Here is an 18,467-nt window from a genome sequence, read left to right on the forward strand (position 1 = left end):
TTCTGTGCCTTAGTACCAGCCTGAACCATTCTTAGTCCAGGCCAGTGTTAGTGTGTTCATAGCCCAGAGTTAACCTAGCTTGTGTACCATTGAGTGCTGCTTCAGTGGACAGGCAGTGTGGCTCCTGCTTGCATCAATATAATAGAGGTACCAACCTGGCTGGTTTGGCCTCAGTTCCGAGGCACAAGGTTAGTGAGGCTGATCTTGATGACTTTTTATGCCTTGAACAGGGTTGGGCTACTGTATCTCCCTTTACTTGGGTAAAGAATCCAACTTCTTTTAGGAACTCTGCTAGACCTGATGTCCCATGCCTGCAGAACCAGAGTTAGTGAGACATTTTTACAAGGTCATTAGGTTAGTTCATGAGCACAATGGTCTCAAGGAAGTGAACAGAGCTACTCTGTGGCACCCAGTTTTACCTCAAATTCCACACCCTCCTTTTGGTTGCACAAGGATTTCTGGAGGTAGTTTATCTGTTATCCAGATTTGGGAATTCTCTATCCTCCAGTCATTCTACCAAGCCCCATCCCCACCTCTTGGCATGGCACCTTCCTTTCTAGGCATAATAGCCAACGATCAAGATCAGTGCCAACCCTCAAAACTGAAATTCTTTTGGACAATTAGATATTCTTGCATGATAAAAGCTAAATTTCATAATTTTACTTTTACACCATGTCGAATCAAGAGAGCGCATAGATGCTGAAAAGATTCCAGAAGCTCATGGTAGTTCTGATTTTTAAAGATCAGTCTTAAGTTGAGTGCATGACTAGCAAAGCACAGAAAGGAATTTTGGAATTCCTAACTGCAAAATTAATCCCCTTCTGTAAACATCCAGTCTATCATCCCCAATTATAGTGTGATCCTTTTCTTTTGGTAAATGGGTCTCACAAAACGGGCAATGTCAATTTATCCAGTTGAGATATTTTATAAACAAATATCTTAAAGTTGAGAATTCAAGGTCCCTCAATCCCAATGGGCAATTTCAATTTGAAAAGTAAAAATTTGAAGTGGAAAATTGCAGAATAAATGACTGGGAAGAAAGTACCTTAGACCAAATTCTCAGGCGGCAGGTAGAGAGGCTGTAGTGGTAGTGAAGGGAAATGGAGAAGGTGCAAGAAGCATGTCCATATTTTAACTTTTAGTGTACAGTAATTCACAGTTACAATAGATGGTCACTTGTTTCAGCTTTCCCATTGTGTTGTAATGCCAAGGTGTATTCTTTTATTTAAAGTTAAGAACACTTTTTTTTCTACACTTAGATTTTTTTAAGTTCAACTGATTTAGAGTAGTTAGCATTGTCAGGATTAGCCATATTTAGGGTACTGTATTTTGGGAAGTGAGGGAAATTTAAGAAATAAGCTAAGCTCTTCCCTTACTTCTTTCTGAATTGCTTAAATGATTCAGCAATTGTCATTTTATTGTTAACTTATATTGTTTTGATTATGTTACTCTGGAGATTGTACTGACTTGTTGCCATTCTGTATTTTTCTTACTGAACATCTTACTATTCATTTCAAGTTTGATATGAACTAACTTAATGATAGGTACTTTCGTTTTTTTTTTTTTTTTTTTTTTTTGAAATTAAGGGTGTGAAGCTAAGCACTGGGGCACTTTCAGCCATTCAGCGCCTAAGAGAGTGAAAAGAGAGTTGGAGCAGTTTGACAGCAAGATGACAGACATCCAGAAAATAAAGGGAATGAAGTACAAGGATCTAAATGCGGAACTGGGAGAAAATGTATACCTAGTTGTACCAAGCAGCAATACTTAGAGGTTGGACAGCAAGACTGAAGAAAGGTAGCAGGTATGAAGGGTAAAGTAAAAGGCTAAATGCTAAAAAGAGGGTGCCATTATGGGCTGAAGGGACGGTGTTTGCAGCATGAGGGGTACCTACGGCACTATCCCCCAATAGGAGATAGTTATTTTTGTCTGCCCATTGGTATTCCTCCATTTATATTTTTCGTTATTTTTCATTTGATCTGTACAGTTTGAATACTTGTGTGAGATTTAAATACTTTGCTTTAGTTTCTAAACTTTTGTTCGAAATTGCCAGTGTAAGTGTCCTGAGTTACCTGTCAAGTTACATTGTACATGTATGGATAATGTTGATATGGACCTGTATGAAGTGAATTCCTGGCTGGGGTAGCTGTGCTCATTTGATCTCACCTGTCCTGTCGGCAAGGTTTGGCTCAAGGAACAATGGATCAGTTACATTGAGATGATGAAACATTGTAAGAGGAAAGTTTTTTTTTTTTTTCTGATGCCAAGGTACTCTTTTTTTGGGTTCTCAGCATCAGGTCCAGCTGCTGAGCAAGCAAGTCTTGAGCTGGTCCAGTTAACAAAGCTCTTTGCTTGTTTCTCTGATTTTGAAAGTAGTGCAGCTTGAGTAAAATAGAGAGATTTGTGACTAGTAAATCTTAGAAGGTAGTTATCAGTACAGAAATTTGGACAATGGAAGAATTTCTAAGCCACTAATTCATTTGACTTCAGACTGAAATTGTGTTAGCAGCTGCGGTTAGACTGAAGGAAGGGGTGGGGAGAAAAAGGGCAGTGGTTATATAGGGTACTTATTTTCTTAAGTTTTATTCGTAGATTATAGAATAATAGCTGCATTTTTGAGCTATTAAGTTTGTCTTACACCAGGAGTTGATACAGTAATATGCAAAACTAAATGGTGTAGTGAAGTTAATGGTGACCAGTCATGATCTCTGAACTTATGGATTTGTCACTATTCAAGTCTAGTTAGAGGAACCTGCTTTGAGTGTCAGTAATTATACTGCCAATATTAAGCAGTGTTTTAGGTTAAAGTATTTGCTTGGTCCAGTACAGTATACAGTATTGGGTCATAGTGCAAGCTTATGCTGAACACACCGATTTGAAATGAAGCTCTGAAGCTGTTGTAATTGTATGTTTCTGTTTTAATAGGCTAAATTGATAACAGTTCTCCCATATGCACTCATTGCCCACCATTTACATTTTTTACAAGAAAAGTTGTGACATAGTAGATATTCTGTATTGGAAAATGCACCCTTAACTCGGGTAGTATCTGTGTTAAGCATCTCCCTTACATGGACCTTACATAGCCAGATTTACTGTACTAAATACTGTACATAGTTGAATTTTACTATTTTGATATAAGGTTTAGAATCAAGAAATTTATCAAATTTTTAGATGTAAGCAGTGTTGGAAAGAGTGTAATATACACAAGTTACTGCACAGACTGATTCTTACACTTTTAGTTAAAATTTACTATTCTGTAGTTAAATTTTAGGACTGGAATAACATTTCAGGTTTTGTAAGGCTTTGTAAATTCATAAAATAGTATCTAAGTGTTTAGAGAATTATTATTAATTAGTTTAATCAGACCACAATACTGACCTGTTTATCACATGCATCAGCTTGAAATTAACTATACTGTAAAATCTAACCTACACACTTAACAGTTAAATGGCATAATATTTTGACAATGTGCAGATAACATATGCAGTAGTCTTTATTTTAAATATGAATTTCAGTTTTAAATGCAAAAGCATAATTAGATGTTCAGATAACATATGCAGTAGTCTTTATTTTAAATATGAATTTCAGTTTTGAGTGCAAAAGCATAATTACTGTATTTGGATGACAAGACACTAAAAAACATATAGTGTTCAGTTGTACTTTGATAAAGTGAAAAATATGTTTTGCTAGATGTTGACAACTTGTAACTGTCTTGAAAATTATTTAAGGTTAAGATATGATCCTCATCAAGGATTAAACGTTACTCTAGGAACAGTAGCATGATTTTCCCTCGAGAGTCCTTATTGGCAACTTGTTGCAACCTCAAGTGTTGAATAAAATTTTCAGTTAGTAGGTGCATTCACCCTTTAAAATTCTACAATTTTTGTTTTAACTGGAATGAGCCAGGTTGGTTTCCTGTTTCTTTCGAGTTTAAAGATGTTTAAGTGTGAAAGGATCAAGCTTTGAAGTCAGTCTGTTAGTAAAGACTTACCTTCCTAGATGAATGAATTTGCTTCATTATGTAGTAGAGGGTTACAGGTAATAAAGGGATTAGCTCTGCCAAGTAATAGTTTTGTTATGATGGTATTGATGAAATTAAGGAATAACATTATTAAATTTTATTGCTTTATTGTCTGAAGTTATGTTTTAATTTGCCATTGATCCTGAAAGCTGGTTTTATGCTTCCATTTGCTGATACTTTCAAGTTATATACTAAGGAAAAAATATCCCACAATACACATTTATCATCATCATTACCGAGTAGCAACCGGGTCAATAATTTATTTAGCTTCCATTGGGAATTGTCTTTTAGTTGGAGGTTTGATTCACCTGGTAAATTACATCTTTAAAATTTGATAACTGGGCTAACTGAAAACTGGAAAATCGGACTAAATTTTTTAACTGATTTTTTTTCAAAACTTATTATTGTCGATATATTTAGGACATAGCCTACACACAGAAAATGTTTATCAATATAGTGAAAGGATCATGTGGGCTTATCCATTAAATATACATGGGTCAAGCTAGAGTGGTCAGTCCAAGAGGAGTCAAAATTACAAAAATACCTGCATTTCGTTTCTTTTGATATGATGGATTCCATCATCAACAATGAGGTTTGATTGGTTTTAATTTTTTAGTCGTCCATTATTCCATATATTCTACCATTAATTAATTATAATTGGTTTTGGTGATGTTTTATAATGGCAAATGGGATTAACTCCTGTCTTTCGTTTCTCTAGTTTGCGGGTGCATTTTAGTACAGGCAATTGATTCGTTTAGCTGTACATTTGGGATTCATCTTTTTATTGGCATGTGAATGAAAACTCTTTTACAGGGTATTACTGGTCAAAGCTGGTAAATGTTGATAAACTTGGTAATAAAATTGGTGGTAGACAGGCGAGTGTCAAGTTGCTGCTCAGTCACTTGTTTATGCCTCCTCATTTTTTCTTTGGGATATATTTTATGCAAACTTCTTAACTTTCACTGTTTGTCTTTAAATATATTTTTTTTTATAATTGTTGGCAAGTCCTGGATTGCAATTGACTTTCTGTTATGGGTGCTGTTCAGTTTAAAGTTAAGCTGTGACTGAACATCATAGATGTGCTAGGCATAATAGTGTTTCGTTGCTTTATGTTGTTTTATTTCAAGTCCTCATAATTCTGTTTTTGTAGGGGTTGATTGGCAGTATGGATTTGCCTTGTAAGGAGTGTACTGGCAAGTTTTGTTCACAGCGGGTTTGAAAGCAGTTGTCAGATTCATTAATAAGTAATGCTCTTTCCTATAGTGTCATGGTCTGGATGGGAAGGCACAAGCTCACAACTCTGGTCCTGTCAGTAGAGGTGAAGGCAGTGCTGGAGAAGAATGTGCTAGAGGCCATATGAGATCAGTCTCTTGGATGCTAAAGTTGACTTCCTGGTGAGTAAGTCAGCAGGTGGCCTGTTGTCAACTGCTCTTCCTTGAACAGGTTTGTTTGTTAGACACTGTCCAAACTGGAAACTGTGCATTCCATGTTGGCTTCCATCAGAAAGGGTGACGTGTTTTTTGGACCCAAAAAAAGGTGTATTTTCAGATGCCCATTCTTCAGTGCTCTAAAAAGTATCTACATATTATCCATGAAGACACCATCTATCAGTTGAAGGCCCTGTGCTTTATACAAGACAACTCCTCAGGTATTCAATAAATAAAGTATGGATTGGACATGAATTGTAGTGGTGATCAAATCAATAGTGTCTTGGTACTGCATCATGTTTTAATGCAAAGAGAACAGGTACTCCTTCAGGCAGTACATATAATTTACAGCAACAGGGACGTTATTAGCTGGGCTGTTGGGAAACTTGCTGATGAGTGGGTGGCAGGCTGAATTGCACTCAGCCAGCTGACCACAACATTTTCTATAGGATGGCTGTTCCATGACCAGTACCAAAGAGGTGGTTCTGCTTATGGCCTGAAAACTGAAGGGGAAGAAGTGGACACATCAGCAATAGCACTACTAGCCCATCTCATCACATATGACCACCACCTGTAGATAATGACCACTGGTCAGGTGACCAGTCCCAACATGTCTTTGAGGGGAGGTCAGTTGAGCACACCTGTCTACAACAGCTGCTACGCATCAGATGCCACAACCCTTATATAGCACCCTCAAAGGAAATGCCTGTCATCTAACCATTATGCTAAGTCCTGTCTCTCTTCTCTGAGAGAGGGAGTGAAGGAATGTGGAGACCCTTTGTCGAAGCCCAGGACCCCTTCAACCTGCATTGAAGGGGGAAAGAAGGAGAAACCACCCATGAAGAACTGGCCTCCCCAGTGACGACAGGTGACCAAGAACAGCTTATAACCGCTAAGCTGGTTGCCCGTCGAGACGAGGACAACCATGCTGCTGTATGTTAGCCTTGCAGATACTTATTCTTGCTTGGGTGAGAGTTTGGACTTTTTAAGTCATGCAACTCTCAGGCTGCAACCAAATCCGAAAAGTGGGTCCTGCCTTGAGATGCTGCGCATGAGAGCTCGCCAGGACCAATCAATTGTCGATATACATCCGGAGACATACCCTGAACAAACGTGCCCTAGTCAAAGCCAAGCTGGAGGGTCAAGTGAAAGCTTGGGAGAGTGATATCCTGCCATAGGACATCTACTACCCAGGTTCCAGCAACCGTAATACAGTCAACCCCTGCTTTTCGTGGTCTAGCAAATCAGCTGACTCACCAATTTGTGGATTTTTCTGTGGAACTTATGCCCAAATTATTTACGAAAAATTTGGCAATTTGCGGACTTTTTGGTCGAGAAATATTCACTAATTAGTGTATTTCGTTATTTTCATGATTAAATCATTTTTTTACGATATAAAGATGATTTACTAATTTTTAAATATTAAGATTAATAAGATTAAATAATAATAATAATAATAATAATAATAATAATAATAATAATACTGTACCTGTAATGATAGAGGCAACACTAAGTACAGTAATGTTTGGTTCCAGAACCCCTTGTGCAAGGCGAGAGAGAGAGAGGTTGCCCTTACGCTAAATATCTCTTGAAACTATTCATGAATTATCAAGGAGACAGAGAGAATAATGTGTGAGAGAGAGGGGGGGTGGGTGGCAGGGTTTGTTCTTATTAAATATCAAGAGTGAATTATTCATGACCTATGACAGAAAAAGAGAGAATAACTTTGGAAAGAAAGAGAGAGCAGTTATTCTTACGTTAGGTATCAAAAGATGGAAATTCGTGATTCATGGAGAGCGATTTTTCTGTATCAAAAGATGGAAATTTGTGATTTATGAAGGAGAGAGAGAGATTTCTCTGTATCCTTTGTAGTGGTACTTATTTGATCATCAAGTGGGAAACATTTTTGACCAAGGAGTGGGCAACATTTCTACCCTTCACAGTCAATATGTCAAGTTAATTGACAGTTAGGTTACATCCCCCCATCACTGAAGCTTCGGAGAAGACTGGGAATCAATATGTATTCTTTCAAAATTTTACTAGAGAAATGCATAAATATTGTAATTATGACATGAAAAATATGAACAAATTAATAACAGAGTAACATCACATGTACCTATAAAACTACAGTATGCAAAACAAAATAAACATATATGTTACAGATGCATAAAAAATCTCTCATCTCGATGATAGAGAGATGTTTACAACAACAGCTGTTTTGTGATATTAGTTTTGTGATATGTACAAAAATAAAAATACAAATTTTTCATACCAATTTTACAAATAAAAGCAAGAAAACTTATAAATTACATAAAAAATTAAACATAACCACTTCTGCAGGGTTTCTCGAGGATTTTGCAATATTAATATTAAATAATAACTACTGTAGTTTTGACTGGTAAAAAATTAGTTCTCTCCCCTCCATAGGTTCAGGAGGGACCCCTTCATAGCACCCAAGGGACCTCCTTATAGCAAACCTTGATACGATGTTTAGAAATGTTGCGTACTGAAATGATATTAAAGTGTTTTTAGGATGATAGTTTAAGGTATATTTGGTGTTTGAACTAATAAAATAGGCAGTTATAAGCATTTTTAGAGGGCATCTTTAGTGTTTGAATGATTAAAGTTGTAGGGGGGGGGGTCAAGTACACGTGGATTTTAGGTATTCGCGGGGGGGTTGTGGTCCCTATCCTCTGCGAATACCGGGGGTCAGCTGTATGATGCTTAAGGCTACAGGCGCTCCCTACCATAGGCCGCACATGGGGAGGAAAGCCATCTAGGCATCTTAATTTTCCTTCTTACCCTTACTGCCTCTTCAGGGAAGGGGAGGGGGTTGAAAGAGAGACCCTCAAATGCTTCTGTGGTCCCAAAGGGACCGAAGAATTTCATTGACATCTCTCGAATCTAATGCAAAACTTGTTTGTACGATGGCCAGTGGCTAAGACCACTCCCAGAACGTATCATTCTGAGGGAAACTTGAAAGAGAGGAGGATTGGTCGTGGCTCTAACATTTCTACCTAGCACACGGCACACTGTTGGTTCCCTGTGTACCCCATAAATGGATTGGTACTGACGAGTCTCGAATGCTTGACACAAAAACTTCCTACTCAAGTCGACATTACAAATGAGTCATCAGGAGAGGTTGAGGGAACCAGAGAGGGAGGCTTAGAATACTTCGAGCCAATCCGAAGACCGAAGACTTGACGGCAGATGAAGGCCATGGACGATCTTTGGAAGAGGAGACGACACTTGTATAGATCCTGGAGAATGGTCATGTATAAACGGCCTTGAAAATAGCTGCTACAAGGGAAGCTGTCCTGACCACGCGAACGCAGCTGGGGTTCATCCCTCATACGAAGGGAATGGGCTCGATCATGCAAGGGCGGCCGAAACTGCCCCTCAGACGTGACGTCATCTCCCTTGAGCCACCAGTCCATCGTCTTCACGGCCATGGCCTCGATCTACATCCTATGAAGAGCACCTGCATAAGACACTGCGACTGCACTTTCTCGAGGAAAGCGGTCCTATTGTAGAAGTTGAATATCAACAACACACCCTAAGACGCACAACTATGGGGCCTATCAGAGGCATGGCCAACCATAAAGTGTACAGAAACTAAAACTGCAGTCGGAAATGTACAGGGATCCAAAGAAACCTATGCTGTCAAAACTGGAACTAACCTGACTCCAGAAGAGAATTGAGTGCCAAAGTTGAGCAGGAATAACTGAACAAATATTCCTATCCTACCTGTAAAATGTCAAAGTCTTTGTTGATAAATACAGCTGTGAAAGGTCGTCACTCCTGCAATAACAGCCGTAAGGGTCTGGGAGAACGATCCCATTCATTCGAATGTAGTCGTGCCAAAAACTGACGTTGGCCACTCCAGGAAAATTGCTGCAAATAATGGACATGAGCCAGGGGAGATGCATAGACGTGGCCCCGATTCCACACAAACATGGGTGGGCACTGCACCCCAGATGTCCACGGAAGTGCCATTGATGCCCCTCACTCAACCATGAAGGTAGAGGTGCTCTCGGAAGAGCGCTCATTCGCCAGAGAACTCTTCATGAAACTTAGAGCGGAGGCGTTGCCCAGCAGTGCTGTAAAGTCAATGATACTGTTAACAACATGAATGGGGGGTTGTTATAGACATCCCACGGATATGTCAGCCAACTGTCCACAAAAAAACATGGTGGAGGGAAACGTTCTCTGATGAGCGATCCATCCACTACGAAACCTTCACATGAACGTGGGGGGAAAAAAAAGCTCTGAAGAGCCATCCCAGTCTCCTCCAAACCTTCCCATTAGTGTGACTGGGAGAACCCGACCCGGATGTGCCATGCTGCAGCAACATTCCTGAGTGGGGATGTGCAGTGACGAAGCATCCACATACTTGACACTCACTTAGGCTAAAAAGAAGTATCCAAGTCTATGTCCACAAAGAGATGACATCAGCGAAAACAACCAAAGAGAGTTGTATCTCAGTTGTGCTACATCTGTAGAAGAGACATGGTTGTACAACATCTGTGCAGCTGTGCTCTTTCTTCCTTGGAGAGCGAATCTTCGGCTGAAGAAGTTTAGCAAACTGCAGCAGAAGTCAAAATGTCCCATCCGTGCAACAATGTAGCAAAGGCAAAGCTGCTACTGCCTACCCAAGGTCTCTCTCTTTCCTCCTCGGTCATACGTCATGAAGCAAAAACATAGGCGTGCAACATTGTATGGCAGCATATACTTCCTTCCTTGGAGAGCATATATATTCAGCTTAGACGTCCGGAAAATGTGGTGGCATCGCTGAAAACACCAACCAGGAACTGTTCTCGAAGGAAACTTGCAGGAAAACGCTAGGAACTCTCACTCTGGCACGGAAGATATGCTTGGCCGTGCCCAGGACAACAGAAGGAAGGGGAAGACAACAATCTGGGCAGTAGCTGCACTGACGGCAGATGCACGGTCGGGGAGGAAAGCCCATGGAAGACATGGTCATGGCCTACAGCAAAAGGCGAAGGACCAACTTCTACAATTCCAATGCGGCTCGTTGGCTGTCGCTCTGATGGTGAGTCGTCTTCCTTACAGTCACTGTGTATTCTTCCAGCCAACCTGTGATACAGCATACTGCGAAGACGACAGCGAAGGTGGCGATGAAAACTTCCTCAGTAAAGCTTTTGGGACATCTCATCCTCCAGTACAGGAACAAAAGGAGGGAGATAAAAATGTTTGTACTTAGAGATTTGTTTTAGGGTAGTAATTATTGCAGATGGTCTGATGTCTCCAAACACCTGACCACCTCCTTTTTGGCTACTGAAATTACTACAAAATGCAAGGGATGGTCTTGTGCCCATGATTTCACAAGCTCTTGCTTTAACTACAATGTGCTATTTTGCTGAAGTCTTAAATTTGTTTGATTACAGCACAAAGCCAGAAAGAAAGGGTACTCCTGGATACCTCTTTCTTGTGCTTGCCAGCACTAGCAGTGTTTTGAGCTACCATCATTTCTCTGTCTGCAAAATAAGAGCAGCATATGGGCCAGCACTAGCAGTGTTTTGAGCTACCATCATTTCTCTGTCTGCAAAATAAGAGCAGCATATGGGCCATCATGACCCTAAACTTTGATATATATGAGTGATGGGGTAAAAAAAAAAAAAAAAAAAAAAATTCAAAATCATATGAGACCTATGAATCATGACCATCCTACATCAAAATTACAAGTATTCAAATTCAAATGCCTAAATTGGATATGGAAAATCTGTAAAAATACTGATCACTCAGATTTATTTAAGAGGTCTCAACCTCTTGAGAAGGATAAATGATATCTACAAAAACAGGCATCTATGTTCATACTATGCAATATCAACAATAATGCTCCATCATGACAATACAGAGCCAAATTAAATGGCAAGATTCTTTCTAGTATCACACACAGCAGTAACCTATTCTATTTTCCACTGTATGATTTTTTTTTTTCATCCTTTTAATACACTTATTCCGCTTCGTCCTACCAGTAAAGGAGCTACTATCAGGTAATAATAGTTATATCACATATCAATGTTTACATAAAAAACATACCTTTCATACATCCTTTTAACGTTCATGAAATCAAACTAAATTGCATTTGATGGCACCACCTTAATGATGTAATGGATACGTTCCCAGTAAAATATTCTAATACATAAAAATTACATCTTTACACACACCCTTATCACTCCACAAACTCTAAATAATACTGGAGTTTGTAATTAAAAAATCCAATGTCCTTTGTAGCTCATCAAATACTTGCAAGTTGTGCAAAACCTCAATGAATGACCCTGTATTATGAAAAGCACTGGTTCATGCAATAAAAAATCAAAAGGCGTATCAAGTGCAACCCCACTCACGTATGAAATGCAAAGGGAAGAAATTATTCAAAATATTCACATAAATCTTAACTAATGTACTGTTTCAAGACATAAAAATTGTCAGAAAAATAATTAAATGAAATAAATTTGAAAAAAAGGGGAGTAATATTACTCCTACTGTAAATCATATAAACAACAAGACCTAAGTCTTATGATCAACCGTAAATATTCAGGCACTGAAAAATAGTACATCAACACTTGCAATAAAGAAATAGTACTGCACCTGAACAAAATATGATCCTCGCACTTTGATGCTGTGTAGCACACACAACTCTTGATGAAAAATTGACAGCAATTTGGTCCATTTGGTAAATTTTTGTGAATGTTTACAGCTGAATGTTCAAAAGCCCTTCACTATAACAATGCTGAATCCCATAATTCACTTAGGTCCTCAACAAGAAACTGCCCTTGACTACCACACTTTTAAGAAAATATCTGAAATGTGCTACTGCAGTTTACATACTAACAACATAAATTGAGGTACAAAACAAATCATTCAATACATTCTATGGTTTAACCAAAATATCTCACTCGACACCCTAGCAGCAATAAAATTGAGATTAGCATACAAACACTTTCCATACCTCATGACTAAAATGACAAAATATATCTTTGATTCAGCTACAGAATAAAAACTGTGAAAAATGATATCATGAATTAACATTTCATAGATTAACATTGCAAGGCCTCTTCTTGATCATTATATCTTTAACATTGAAATTAACTTTGGGTTTCTCTCCTGCATGACGAGGAACATTATTAAAACAAAATCGCTTGAAGGCCTCGACATCTCTTTCCGTTTCGTCAAGTTCCCCTTCAACTATATCTTTTGGAGTAAATACACTATCAATAGTTGTCATGTCTTCTAAATGTCCCTTCTTTTTCTTGTATTTTTTGGTTTTACCAGATTTTTTATCCTTTTCGCCCGCACAGTGGTCAGCAGTACATTCATTGGGTACAATTAAGTTGCAAGTGTAACTCATTTTAGCTAAAGTGCTAGCATTAGCAGCAAGATACTGAGCATAACGCGCTTCATGAGCAATATCCGGAGGTGGAAAGGCAATGCTATTGGAGTAGTTTCCAATATTATTTGTATTAGTGTTATGATTGGTGTTTAATGTGTGCTTTTCATGGGTGGCCAGAGGCATCTTTCCTTGGTGATTTGTGTGTTTCTTCTGTTGCGGAGTACTCTGGTTTTCTACTAAAGACTGCCTTTGCTGAGCCTGTTTGGGCTGAACTTGCTGTTTTTGTTCTTGATTTTGCTTCAAGTGCTGCTGCTTTTGTTTCTGCACTTGCTGTTGACTTGACTTTTGTTGCTGCTGGCTCTGCTTTTGAGGCAGTGCTTGATGTGACTGTTGCTGCTGCTGCTGTGGTTGTTGCTGCTGCTGTACTTGAGATAGCCCTTTCTGATGCTGCTTTTGCTTCTGCTGTGATGGAGTCTTCTGCTGTTTTAGTGGCTGCTTCTGTTGTACAGGCTGCTTCAACTGCGACTGCTGAGCTGGCTGCTGCTGTTTAAGTTTACCCTGTTGAGATGAAGTTGAGTTTTTCCTAGTCTGACTAATAATGTGAGGCTGACTAACTTCTTTACCTTGCTTTGTGTTATTTTTGTTATTCACACTTAAAACCAATTCTTGAGGCTGCTTTTGCTTTTGATTTTCAGAAACTTTCTGTGACTGTTGCTGCTTGCTTACTTTTGTTGATACTTGCTGTAATACCTGTTTACAATTATTGACAGCCTGAGCTGATGGAGGCTTGATGTTCTCTTTCACTTTTTGATTTTTCTTTGCTTGGGATTTTCCCTGTCCCAACTGCCCTTGCACCATTTTCCCACCATTCTTGGCTGATTTCCCATTCACAATATTATACATTTGGTCCATCAAATCATCTTCTTCCCTTTGCTTTTGCTCTGCTCTCTCCTTTTCTTCTTGAAGTGCTTTCTTCATTTTCTTGAATTTTTTCTTTTGAGTCATATTAAGAGTAGATGGGTCTATGATTCCCTTGACAGCCATCACTACCTTTTCATCTGAAGTAATTTCTCGTTTGGGAGAGCTACAGGAAATGGGTGTTGTTCCAAGAAAACCATTGTTAGTATCAACAACAATGACATTATCCTTATCTGGGTAATTTGTCTCCACAGCACTATTCCAGCTTAGACCAGGGTTCTGGCCCCTGGAACATGGTTTTGGTAGTGAACCTTGTGCTGCTGACAGAACAGGATAACCCTGCAAAACTGGACTTGGATATACATTCGGATTCGGTAAAAATGGCTGTGAAAAGGCACCTCCCATGTTGTTAGAAATAGTTACCATGCCAGGCTGCCCTGCCACTTTATTAATTGTAACACCTGGTGGTAAATTGAAAGACTGAGCCATATCATCCCCATCATATACCACAGCAGAGACCCTGTCAGCACCCTTGCTTACCAATTTACTGTTTTTACTATTATTATTACTATTAATGGTACTATTTGCTACTTTGCCATTCTTTTTCTTTCCCTTTTTACTATTATTCTTATTTTGTTGTTGTTTTATCAACTCCTCCTCCTGACGTTGTAGAGCCAATTGCTTTTGACGGATCTGTTCTTGCTGTTGTCGCAACAGTTCCTGTTGTTTTTGAAGTTCAAGCTGTTGCATTCGGCCTTTCTGTTGTTCTTCAATCTGTTCTTGTATTTTCTTTTGCCGCTGCCTCTCTTTTTTCTGTTTTTTCTTGTATTTTTTAATCTCTTCTGGACTTAATCCTTCAGGTATTGGAGGTTCATCAGGTAAAGTATTTGATTCTATTCGTTGTGTACGACCACCACCTGTTACTCCCCCACCACCTTTTTTCCCTATCTGACCTGATTGTGACCCATTGCCTGAAACAGCTGTAAAGAATAGAAAACATTAAAAACCAGTTTTTTAAACAAAACAAGAGCCTTTGTTATGTAAACATAACTATAACATTGTTTATTTCTGAAGCAAAGAAGCATATGCTGTAAAACAGTGTGAAAATTTTCTGTTCACATACTTGTGCACACTATATCATTAGATACAAGTTCTTTCAAAATGATAAATTTAAATGAATGACTGCTTTAAGCACAAGAATGAGCAAATCTACATCCACAAACTCTCAAGGTATGTAAGGGTTTGTGTATTATGTACATCATAAGAATGACAGACTTACCTTGCCCATTTACCAGTTTAAACAGCACCTTATCTTTTTCTGGTTTTTCTCCTTTAAGTGTAATAGTAACAGTAGGCTCTGCATTATTAGGATCCATTACTCTTCTTATAGTAACCATTTGTGACCCTTTTTCCTTCTCTTTTCCCAAGGTTTCCATTCCCTTGAGAATGTTACTCAGTCCTGTATAGCCAGCAGAAGTTGGAGGAGACTCTGAAACTTCTTGACCACTGGAAGCCACAAGATTACTGGATTTGCCAGGTATCACAGGAGTTGGAGCAACTGCTACATTTCTCCCTCTTTGATTACTCTGCTGGCTTTGGTGATTAGAAGGTCTAGAAGGCTGCAATATGGTTCTTGATGTTGGAGGGCTTGGTTCTTTCGAATTCTGCACAAGAGAGGGTACCAGTTTTGCTTGAGTTTTATACGCTTCTCCTGATGGAGGGGACGAGTCTCTAGGTTTTCCAAGACCCATCTGCAAAGAAAAAAGATGGAAAACTGTACTCGGATAAATCCATGATTTATGTATTCCCAAAATATTATACCATGAATACATATTTAACAAGTTGCAACCTTTCTGAAAATTGATTTTAATATGTGCTCTCCCATTACATATGACCATTTTGAAATAAAAATAATGAAATACTGCAATACTCATGGCTAAATTTACACAACAAAACTTAATTACACATAGCTACAAACCTTTAATAAAATAGGATGCTCAATTCTATATGCTTGGAAAATAATTTTAACCCCTTCCCTCTCACATTTTTTATCCCAACTTCCAGTCTTTATGAAGCATATTTTTTTATTGTTTATTTCTAAAGTATATGCTAAAGTGATAAATCACCTCGAATATTTCTTAAAAAAAAAATATATTTTTTTGTCAGGATAGTCTTCAACTATTACATAACTTCTCAAGGCCGAGTTTTCTCGGAAATTATAAAAAACAAGGAAAATAACAAATAAAGAATATATTTATTGCATTTTCTTCTATATTTTTATTCTTTCATAATTCTTCAATATAACAACAAAATAATTACACATGATAAATGTAAAACTTTATAACATAACTGATCTTCAAAAGAAAATAAAAGGAGCAAATTTTTATTACAAAAAAAAAATCTTGCATTTATGAAAAAATGCAATATGAAAAAGTAAAGCCTGGTGACTAACATAGAAGAAAAAAATATGATGCCAAAAATATGATACTTTCAATAGAAAATGTAAAAGGTTTCATTATCAAAAGAAGAAAAAGATTCTTGCCTTTATGAAAAAGTAATAGAAAAGGACAAATTGAAATGAAAGGTTTTACCTTCATCATAATGAATAATAGTTTTCTTTCCGTATTACCTATTTCAGCTTTATATTTTGAAAATAAATGTATTTACTCCTGTACAGAACATAAAATAAAATAAATTCTTTCATCTTTTCCTAAAAGTTATCCTTCGTGTGATATATCCTAAAGCAAGGAGTTATACACAGTGCTACATCACACACTAAACAGCAGTATCTGCTTTCCTTCCTTAGCCTTTTTCCACTTGCATCTCGCTTTCTGCTACAAACTACACATTGTCTTGTGGGGTTACTTTTCTTTTCTGTAGGTGGCACGACATCTGGGAAGTGCCTTTCTGTAAGACGAAGAGGGTGAGGTACACTACTTGGTCGTCCTACTTTTGATGACATCATAGGTGTATGGTACTTTTTTATTGTCTCGTCGATCACTTGAAGACGGTACTTTAGAGCTGTTGCTTCTCCTCCTGATTTTAGATACAAAAGATAGGAATTCCACAATGCGAAGTCGACAATATGAAAGAATATTTTCTTGTAATACCTCTTTCTCCTTTTTTCTTGTAAGAGGATAATCCTGGAGACGTTGATCTACTTTGTCAACCCCTCCCATTGTGTTATTGTAATCCATAACTAGTTTAGGCTTCTTCACCAATTTTCCTCTTTTTTCTGTTTCTACCATTTCTGTGTTATGGACTGTGGAAAGTAATACAACATCTTTCTTATCCTTCCATTTTATTGCTGTTACTTTTCTTCTTTTGTAAGCCACCATACTGCCTTTCTGCAGTTTTTCTTGTTTCAATCCAGAGGGCATTTCCTTTCTACTAACACGGACAGTGCCATATACATCTGTTTCATTTTCTGTCAGTAAATCTGCTAATTGGGGAGAGTTATAATAATTATCCATTGTAAGGCAATAGCCTTTTTTTCAGTAATGGCTTCATCAGCGTCATAACAATTTTTGAAGACACTGGAAGGTCTTCATAATCATTATCAAACATTGTTCCTTGACCTGTATAAATGACAAAATTCCAAACATATCCTGATTCTGATTCACACAACATGAAATATTTTATCCCAAATCTAGCTCTTTTTAGTGGCAAATATTGTACCCAACCAAGACGTCCTTTATAAAGTAAAAGACTTTCGTCTATAGCTACATTTTGTTTAGGCGTGTACATACTTTTGAATTTGCTAACAATGCTATTATAAAACTTCCAGATTTTGTTGAGCTTTGGGCAAGGATGAGTGGCAGGGTCAAAATCCTCGTTATTTGACAAATGCAAATACTGTTTTATTTTGCAAAATCTGCGATATGGCATAATTTTAGCAAAAATTGGTGTATGTAACAAAGGCATCTTAGACCAGTATTGGCTTTCTTCAGGTTTCTTTACAATCCCCTGTAGCATAATAACACTAAGGAAAATCCTCATTTCTTCCCGATATGTTGGGTGCCATTTCTTTTTCTCTGTTTCTGATTTTCCACTCAACTTTTGTTCAGCATTCCTGTTCGTCTCTGTGACAATAATGTCTAAAATATTGTCATCAAGAAATGACTCAAAATACTGAATATATGTATTTTCTTCATCATCTTCAGTATTATATACATGATGAATTATATTATCACCAATAAAGGGAAATGCAGGCTGTGGAGGAGAGGGTGGTTTATCATCCGAAATTGTTATTCTTTGCCAGCCTTGGTTATCAGGAACATTATCGTCATCATCTTCATCTGAAGTATCAGAGTATTCTGGCGTCATATCACCATCACTTTCGCTCCTGAATCGTCCATTCCATCATAATACTCTGTATCACTGTCACTCTCACTACTCATGATAGTTATATCAATAATAATAAAAAGAAAATCCCGGAAAAACAATGGAAATCCTGCCTGATGAAAGGACGCGTCTCCAATGGCCAACTGGCGCCAAGGTAGCTACAATTTTCTAAAAAAAAAAAGGCACTTATATGCATAGAAAACGGCTTTCTATAGTGGAGACTAATATAAACAACAGCCGAGTTTACTGGGAGTTGCTAGGAAAGAGATAACAGAATTTCGAGTATACTCGGGCTTACTGAAATATGACGGTCATCTTAAACCCGAGAATACACGGGGTTGAGCGGGAAGAGGTTAATAGAAAAAGTCCTCATTTATGAAAGCCATTAAAAATGTATGATGAA

General features: G+C 37.9%; 1 protein-coding gene across 1 annotated transcript in view; it reads right to left on the reverse strand.

The window, feature by feature from the left end:
- Window positions 1-11,197: 11,197 nt before the first annotated feature.
- The window catches only part of LOC136838714 (uncharacterized), a 71,495-nt gene continuing 64,225 nt past the window's right edge, over window positions 11,198-18,467 (reverse strand). Inside the window, exons 14-15 of the mRNA XM_067104138.1 lie at window positions 15,000-15,471; window positions 11,198-14,700 (exon numbers count right to left, since the gene is read on the reverse strand). Coding sequence (XP_066960239.1) covers window positions 12,503-14,700; window positions 15,000-15,471 — 2,670 coding nt within the window. The 3' untranslated portion in view covers window positions 11,198-12,502. The remainder of the gene's footprint in view (window positions 14,701-14,999; window positions 15,472-18,467) is intronic.

The sequence above is a fragment of the Macrobrachium rosenbergii genome, chromosome 5, assembly GCF_040412425.1.
Source record: "Macrobrachium rosenbergii isolate ZJJX-2024 chromosome 5, ASM4041242v1, whole genome shotgun sequence".
NCBI lineage: Eukaryota > Metazoa > Arthropoda > Malacostraca > Decapoda > Palaemonidae > Macrobrachium > Macrobrachium rosenbergii.